Here is a 9657-nt window from a genome sequence, read left to right as displayed (position 1 = left end):
TATATAATTCCTTTGATCAGAAAAAAGTGGGAGAAAGGAGAACAAACCCTTGGGCACGGTGTCGTCTCGCATAGCATACATTTGGTATTTTCCTATATACAGGTGGTTTGTTCTCCTTTCTCCCACTTTTTTCTGACATCCCTCATTAATATACAAAAAAGTCAAGGTCATCCATTGGAACAAACTTGTTAGCCATTCATCCAAGAATGATACTAGCCTAATATCATTACCTTAGGCCTCTTGGTTATTTAGAAGAAGTTGTTAAAAAGTTTTAAACATATATGATCCCTGTGACCTTGGAAATGGGCAAAGGTCATTCATTTGAACAAATATCATCACCCTAGGCCTCTTCGTTATCTAGAAGAAGTTGTCTGAAGGTTTTTAACATATCTGACCCCTGTGTCCTTGAATATAAGTCAAGGTCATTCATTAGAACAAACTTGGTAGCCATTCATCCCAGCATGCTACTGGCCAAATATCATCACCCTTGGCCTCTTGGTTAAAATAAGTTGTTTGAAGGTTTCAACATATTTGACCCCTGTGACCTTGAATATAAGTATAAGTCATTCATCTCAGCATATTACTAGCCAAATATCATCATCCCAGGCCTTTTGATTACTGAGAAGTTGTTGAAAGTAAAAAGTCTACGGCAGACCACAGACGCTGCACCTCAGATGAGCAAAACACATCACATAAATGTCTATTCCACAATGAGGGTACATAATCGTTTCACTGTGTAGGATACACACCCAAAAGTAGCAGTGAACAGCAAGAGATTTGCAAACGTTTGTTTTTCAGTTTTTATGGTAGAAGAAAGACAACTCCATGAACTTTATTTTATAACACTTTCTCTGGCTTAAAACAGATGGAATTTACATTATGTTGTAATAATTAACTACACGTATATTAATATTTTCTTATTCAAATGAAATCTAAACAAATGATAAAATAAATTTAAACAATTCATTTCTTCCAGATAAGCCATCAGTGTTTGACAATATTAAATACCAAACAGAATGTTCAGAGGTACATATTTATATATAAAAGTGATAGCTTTCTCCAAAATCAAAAATTGTTCAAAATTCGATATAGAAAGTTATCAATTGAACATAAGCTATTTTTTGGTATTTCCAGGAGTGAATTATGATTGAACAAAAGCTAACATATGAGATTTTTTTGGCTAATAAATATGTTTCCCAACTTCATTACATGTAGCTTTGCACTATTTGACCTTTGACCTACAGGTGAATGCCACAAGAAATATAAGTCGTACCTAAATAAAACAGCAACCCCATTAACTGACAAAATTTGAATTAGCTGGACTAGTGGAGCATGAAGGTTTTGTTTCGTAACAAATTTCCCTTTTGATATAGATATGTACAGTAAAAACAAACTACTCTACAGAAATAAAAAAGTAAACAATGTTTAATGTACAATACAATTTAATGATTTCCTTAATCATCAAAATTTAGTATGCCATAAAGATGCCACAAAACAGCTACAAGTTAATAGTGCAATACACAACAAATGTTCAGTTTTCTTCAAACCACCCTCAAAATGTCTTGGAACCTGGAAACAAATATTGGGCTTTTAGAATCTGTATGCAACCCTCCAACTTCTACTTTTCAAATCACTGGTCCAGCCATTAAATTCACATCATTTATCCCCAATTTTTTATTTCAAAACAATCCATAAAAACTCTATGAATTTTGTGAATGAAGAATTTGAATCAGTGATATGTCACAACGCTTGAAATTGGCAGAATAAATCTGAACCCACATACACAGCCACCATTATCACTGTAGTTCTAGGCACACTGAATGTCAATATCTCGCTATATGTCCCATACTCGGGACAAAACACAACATTCTTCTTATACATGCCCTTATCACAAAATAGTTTTGTTCTTCTGCAAAAAACGTCCTGATTCCAGACCCCAGCTACCAGAAAGGTTGGCAGGATTGTTTTCCTCCAACAATGAGAGTTGGTTACCTGATAGAATCCATACAAACTATTTTTATTTTATATGTTATCTTCTTATAACAAATAATAAGTTAAACAATCAAACTCAGTTTGGATAGCCAATTTATATATATTTATAATAGACATTGACATCTATTTCGTTTTAAACCTTAGCGTCCCACATATCATCAACGCATTAATCACACATGTTCTCCTAACAAAATGAATAGTGTGCAGACAACATTCATTCACATAGTCTCTCATTAGAGTGCTTGGCACCAGACACACATACATTTAATTTATATTTTTTTTTACAGTATATCCATTTTTTCTTTCTCGTTCACTGCACACAGTCGTAACTTTCTTCTTCCACGAAAGGTTTTCTGTGAAAGATATCACAATATCATCACCACACAAATCAGCATATTGAAATCATTTATTGTGATGGTGTAATACAAAGACAGAATTTGATTGTTATATTATAATCAAATGTCTCTACACAACATTGTTTGATCAACATTTACCAACAGCACTCTACTTCAGTAACCGTAAGTACACGTACCTATTGCAAACAAAAAATCAAGTTTGCTTTTTATGTAACTACAGAATGAAGGCCTGTACAGGTGACGATCAAGTGAGTTTTGGATAGAACATCTGGCTTTTTCTTAAAATCACAAACCCTTATTTCTGGACATATTCCGCTATATACATGCAAAAAAACAAAACAAGAAGGAAAAAAACAAAAACAAACAAACAGGAACACAAAATCTTGAGTCAATAAGAAAAAAACACATTGGCTAGTTATTAAATATGTTGACAGAAGCTGCTTCGGGAGTGTACAATTTCATGTTTTAAAGCACTAGCCAACTAGCATATTTTCAAATATTCCACATGCCCAACCTATACTTTCATACTTGATATTGAAAATTTTTCTCTAGTTTGGACACAGACTTTTCTAGTCTTCGGCATTGGGCTAGTAGAATTATACAACCCTGTGCTTATCTATTCTCTATCTGTTGATTTTTTTTTAAGAAACTGTTCAATACCACCGTAATTTAATGTTGCAGAGATTAAATGGTTTAATTTTCTACAAAAAAGCTCAACTGACTTCCGGTTTTGAGAAAAGTAGAGAAATTTATAAGATCCAATAAAGCAAACAAGTGTTTCAATAATATACCGCAGGTACACTGATTAATCATTTATCTTGAATATATAGACATAACAGCAGGAACATGGTGTACCTGCTTTTATTTGAAAAACTTCTTTTTAACAAAAATCCTTTTGAATTGTAAAATAAAAAAAAAAATGCCTCTATTAAATATTTTAATTAAATCAGTATCACAAGACAAACCAAGAGGCCCTTGAGCCTTAAAGGTTCACCCAGTCTTTTATTGTATTTAAACTTAAAACCTATCAAATACTTTATACAGGTTATGTTAACAAGACAGTGAGCAGGCACCCTTCAATACTAAAAGGCAGACTCTCTGTTATTATTACCTGTCTCCTTCAACAAACCATGTTCCAGTTTTTAAAGGAAAAATTAATGACGAACACCATGGAATAAACTTACTTGAATCTCTGGCCTAAGTGAGCTAAACACTAAATTGATTTCAATCTGCATAACTATAATGTTAAAAGTTTTAGAAAAGGGAGTTTTCTTCACACCAACAGTCATAAAAGGTGAATTCCTTCATCAGCTACTTTTGTTGTTTGTTGCACAAATTCAAATCACTTTGACAGCCTAACATTTGTAATTCCAAAGTACTCAATTAACTTTCAGACATATCAAATAAGGATTGTGCCAACATGAATTTTCAGAAATAAAATAAAAGAACAAAAAAGAAAGGAAAAAAAGCATACTGAAGTATTGAAATGCAGTAGATATCTCTCACCGTGACACACTGGCTAATCACGTGACAGACACTTATACATGTACAAATACATCAATTTTTGTTCAGTCTTTCTGATGCCATCTGCTAGAATAAGATTAAAATGATTTGACCTTTGGCTTTGACAATTTGGGTATAAACCTGAGAATCGTACACGACACAATGTCCAGTTGTGACTAATTCATTTAAAAAGGTTCATCAAAAATGTTCAGCTGTCGAAATGCTATGACTTGGACAAAACAGAATGGATGGATGGACAGGCAGACAGATGGGCGTTATCGGCTTGCCCCCCATCGGTTCCACCGGTAGGGGACAAATATGATAACAGCAACACTATCAGAAACTAATTACTTAAAGAGACAAAGCAAACAGAATATTTACATGACATTTTTTTACAATAAGATGTATTCAAAATATTGTAAATAATATTTAACACATATATTAATGCAAATAAAAAATTAAATTATAAAGTGTTTCACACATTCTATCAAAAGGAATATATTCATCACAAGGTATGGCAACATAACAATCACCATAGTAGTCATTCTAACACACCATCACACTACCAAACTCCTTTTATGCAGACTATAAAAGTCTATAAATGCGATGTCTTGACAAAAACAACATAGCTAGTATAAATAGTTCATCACAAATTTATAAGGGAACACAATGGAAGCCAGCAAAATTGTTTCAAAGTTTTTGTTTTGGAAAAACTTAAGAAATATAAATTAGTGTAGGATCAGACAGTAAGAAAAAAGTATATACACCATGTATACCAAAGTGACAACACACAAGGACACAATTTAACTTGAAATTAACACGAAAGCCTACTAAAAGAGATCATGAGGGAACACTTGAAACAATGACACTCATACAATATGCTTATCTTATTCGATTTAGAAATAAAGTTCAGACTAAGGATGTTCTGTAATAATTCATCATTAAAATTCCTTGGGTTTCGCGCACTTACTTTCTTTACACTTCTGAAATATGTCAAGATAAAATCAAGGTATATGCAGCTAGCTATTTGAGGCTGGTACATGTTCTCTGAAGATTATGAAGTAGCAACACCTGACTTTGGAGTCAATTTTACTGTTATGCTTCATCCCGACCCTTCTGATGGACCTCAAAGGATCAAACTACCCATAAGGTTATGTCTTCAGTTTTATCATGACATATTCCAAGGTTGCACAGAACATAAGGAGAGCGTAACCACTGGCATTTTGAAGATGTTAACAATCTGACAACAAGAACAATAAATTGATAATTTCCAAAGATAGTTATTTCAAAGAGATTCAACAGGGCAGACACCCATATGATGCCATTCTTTGTTTAGTAACATTACTGATTGTCTGAGGACTCTCCAGTTTATATCCTGAATGTCATGAACTATCTAAAATTAATCTGTATAATTTCCTTAATCTTAAAACAATTCCATAACAAATTCATTTTTTTTTTTTATATAAAAAATCAAAATCTCTTGATGAGGTCAAATACATAACTGTATATTATTATAACCGTATTGATTTGAGATCAAGTTTGACTGGTAATGTATTTTTTATATCCAGGGAAGCTGATCCTTGTTACAAAGCAAATCATGAAATAATGTTGGTGCTTATTTTATAGATATGATAGCCAGAAAGGTAGTCCCTTGGGATCATCATTTTGAGCTTAAACTGTATATATTTGTTTAAATCTCAATTTATCTTTTTCACTTGCACTGTTAGCTTTAAAGTTAATTATCATCTGTAAAATAACTGTGCTAACTGATACTGACACCAGAAATGTGCAGTCTGTCATGCTAATAAACCACAACGCTACATCTGATTGATTGTCAATGACACTATTTGTTCGTCAAATCTGTGACTGACAAATACTATACTGAGAAGTACTGCTGAAGGAAAGTTAAGACATCACTTATATTGATGGAGGAAATAAAAAAGAAATGCGGAGAGAAAACTGTCTCAAAATGATACCATTTTACGACTCAATGTTATGTTGAATGGTTAAAATGCAGAAAGTTTCATCAATGTCATGGGTAATTATATGATTTAAGTCTGGTGTTAAGTTCCTATCCTTGTAGAGGAATTACACACATCATGATCACAAACAACTTACACAAACACATTCCATATCTTACTCAGGTCACATGACTCTTGTAAAGAGGTCACATGACCTTATGTTGTTAACAAATCACATGGGTCTAATTCCAAACACGTCACATGACCTATGCTGCTAACAAATCACATGGCTCTTATGCCAAACATGTCACATGACACTTGTTCCTGACAGACCAAAAGATTCCTGCTGCTGAACAATTCACATGACATTTGTATGACATTTCCTGAGGTGCAAAATCTAGCCGCCTCCAGGTCTAGGTTCCGTATTGATCACAACTAAGACCGTCTTTGTCGAGTCCATTTGGCAATCTTTTCCTTCATTTCAGTGGCTGAAGAAAACAAAACCAAAATTTATCTGAATATCTCCTTAAAACGTTACAGCTGATACATTTCACAGACAACCAGTGAACACATCTTACACAAATGAATGTTCAGTCAATAAATTTGAATATTGGTAGACAGGTTTCAATGTACAAGTACAAAAACATCTTGTCTACTTACCAGGCTCAAGCTGTTCTTCAGTAAGAGGCTGTCTATTGAATGGGTCTGTCTGAGAATTGAGGAGATGTCTCATAATAATTCCTCGCTCCATTATGGCACCGCTTGGCAACATCACAGGGTCTACCATCAGTGTGTCCATAAGTGGATCTAAACAACAGCCAAAGTAAAACTGTACAAACCTACTAGATCAAAACAATGTGGATCTAAACACAGCCAAAGTAAAACTGTACAAACCTACTAGATCTAAACAGCCAAAGTAAAACTGTACAAACCTACTAGATCTAAACAGCCAAAGTAAAACTGTACAAACCTACTAGATCAAAACAATGTGGATCTAAACAACAGCCAAAGTAAAACTGTACAAACCTACTAGATCAAAACAATGTGGATCTAAACAACAGCCAAAGTAAAACTGTACAAACCTACTAGATCAAAACAATGTGGATCTAAACAACAGCCAAAGTAAAACTGTACAAACCTACTAGATCAAAACAATGTGGATCTAAACAACAGCCAAAGTAAAACTGTACAAACCTACTAGATCAAAACAATGTGGATCTAAACAACAGCCAAAGTAAAACTGTACAAACCTACTAGATCTAAACAATGTGGATCTAAACAACAGTCAAAGCAAAACTGTACAAACCTACTAGATCAAAACAGCCAAAGTAAAACTGTACAAACCTACTAGATCAAAACAATGTCGATCTAAACAACAGTCAAAGCAAAACTGTACAAACCTACTAGATCTAAACAGCCAAAGTAAAACTGTACAAACCTACTAGATCAAAACAATGTGGATCTAAACAACAGCCAAAGTAAAACTGTACAAACCTACTAGATCAAAACAATGTGGATCTAAACAACAGCCAAAGTAAAACTGTACAAACCTACTAGATCTAAACAATGTGGATCTAAACAACAGCCAAAGCAAAACTGTACAAACCTACTAGATCTAAACAGCCAAAGTAAAACTGTACAAACCTACTAGATCTAAACAATGTGGATCTAAACAACAGCCAAAGTAAAACTGTACAAACCTACTAGATCAAAACAATGTGGATCTAAACAACAGCCAAAGTAAAACTGTACAAACCTACTAGATCTAAACAATGTGGATCTAAACAACAGCCAAAGTAAAACTGTACAAACCTACTAGATCAAAACAGTGTCGATCTAAACAACAGTCAAAGCAAAACTGTACAAACCTACTAGATCTAAACAGCCAAAGTAAAACTGTACAAACCTACTAGATCAAAACAATGTGGATCTAAACAACAGCCAAAGTAAAACTGTACAAACCTACTAGATCAAAACAATGTGGATCTAAACAACAGCCAAAGTAAAACTGTACAAACCTACTAGATCAAAACAATGTGGATCTAAACAACAGCCAAAGTAAAACTGTACAAACCTACTAGATCAAAACAATGTGGATCTAAACAACAGCCAAAGTAAAACTGTACAAACCTACTAGATCAAAACAATGTGGATCTAAACAACAGCCAAAGTAAAACTGTACAAACCTACTAGATCTAAACAATGTGGATCTAAACAACAGTCAAAGCAAAACTGTACAAACCTACTAGATCAAAACAGCCAAAGTAAAACTGTACAAACCTACTAGATCAAAACAATGTCGATCTAAACAACAGTCAAAGCAAAACTGTACAAACCTACTAGATCTAAACAGCCAAAGTAAAACTGTACAAACCTACTAGATCTAAACAATGTGGATCTAAACAACAGCCAAAGTAAAACTGTACAAACCTACTAGATCTAAACAATGTGGATCTAAACAACAGTCAAAGCAAAACTGTACAAACCTACTAGATCAAAACAGCCAAAGTAAAACTGTACAAACCTACTAGATCTAAACAATGTGGATCTAAACAACAGTCAAAGCAAAACTGTACAAACCTACTAGATCAAAACAGCCAAAGTAAAACTGTACAAACCTACTAGATCTAAACAATGTGGATCTAAACAACAGTCAAAGCAAAACTGTACAAACCTACTAGATCAAAACAGCCAAAGTAAAACTGTACAAACCTACTAGATCTAAACAATGTGGATCTAAACAACAGTCAAAGCAAAACTGTACAAACCTACTAGATCAAAACAGCCAAAGTAAAACTGTACAAACCTACTAGATCAAAACAATGTCGATCTAAACAACAGTCAAAGCAAAACTGTACAAACCTACTAGATCTAAACAGCCAAAGTAAAACTGTACAAACCTACTAGATCTAAACAATGTGGATCTAAACAACAGCCAAAGTAAAACTGTACAAACCTACTAGATCAAAACAATGTGGATCTAAACAACAGCCAAAGTAAAACTGTACAAACCTACTAGATCTAAACAATGTGGATCTAAACAACAGCCAAAGCAAAACTGTACAAACCTACTAGATCTAAACAGCCAAAGTAAAACTGTACAAACCTACTAGATCTAAACAATGTGGATCTAAACAACAGCCAAAGTAAAACTGTACAAACCTACTAGATCAAAACAATGTGGATCTAAACAACAGCCAAAGTAAAACTGTACAAACCTACTAGATCTAAACAATGTGGATCTAAACAACAGCCAAAGTAAAACTGTACAAACCTACTAGATCTAAACAATGTGGATCTAAACAACAGTCAAAGCAAAACTGTACAAACCTACTAGATCAAAACAGCCAAAGTAAAACTGTACAAACCTACTAGATCAAAACAATGTCGATCTAAACAACAGTCAAAGCAAAACTGTACAAACCTACTAGATCTAAACAGCCAAAGTAAAACTGTACAAACCTACTAGATCTAAACAATGTGGATCTAAACAACAGCCAAAGTAAAACTGTACAAACCTACTAGATCTAAACAATGTGGATCTAAACAACAGTCAAAGCAAAACTGTACAAACCTACTAGATCAAAACAGCCAAGGCAAAACTGTACAAACCTACTAGATCTAAACAATGTGGATCTAAACAACAGCCAAAGTAAAACTGTACAAACCTACTAGATCTAAACAGCCAAAGTAAAACTGTACAAACCTTCTAGATATAAACAACAGTCAAAGCAAAACTGTACAAACCTACTAGATCTAAACAACAGCCAAAGCAAAACTGTACAAACCTACTAGATCTAAACAACAGCCAAAGCAAAACTGTACAAACCTACTAGATCTAAACA

General features: G+C 33.7%; 1 protein-coding gene across 2 annotated transcripts in view; it reads right to left on the bottom strand.

Moving 5' to 3' along the window:
* Window positions 1-1424: 1424 nt before the first annotated feature.
* LOC110460754 (ubiquitin conjugation factor E4 B-like) overlaps window positions 1425-9657 on the bottom strand; it is a 41741-nt gene continuing 33508 nt past the window's right edge. For both annotated transcript variants that reach the window (XM_021513870.1, XM_021513877.1), the window contains exons 25-26: window positions 6473-6619; window positions 1425-6300 (exon numbers count right to left, since the gene is read on the bottom strand). In XM_021513870.1, coding sequence (XP_021369545.1) covers window positions 6248-6300; window positions 6473-6619 — 200 coding nt within the window. In that variant the 3' untranslated portion in view covers window positions 1425-6247. The remainder of the gene's footprint in view (window positions 6301-6472; window positions 6620-9657) is intronic.

Source organism: Mizuhopecten yessoensis, unplaced genomic scaffold, assembly GCF_002113885.1.
Source record: "Mizuhopecten yessoensis strain PY_sf001 unplaced genomic scaffold, ASM211388v2 scaffold1379, whole genome shotgun sequence".
Classification (NCBI taxonomy): domain Eukaryota; kingdom Metazoa; phylum Mollusca; class Bivalvia; order Pectinida; family Pectinidae; genus Mizuhopecten; species Mizuhopecten yessoensis.
This window is presented reverse-complemented; position numbering and strand designations above follow the sequence as displayed.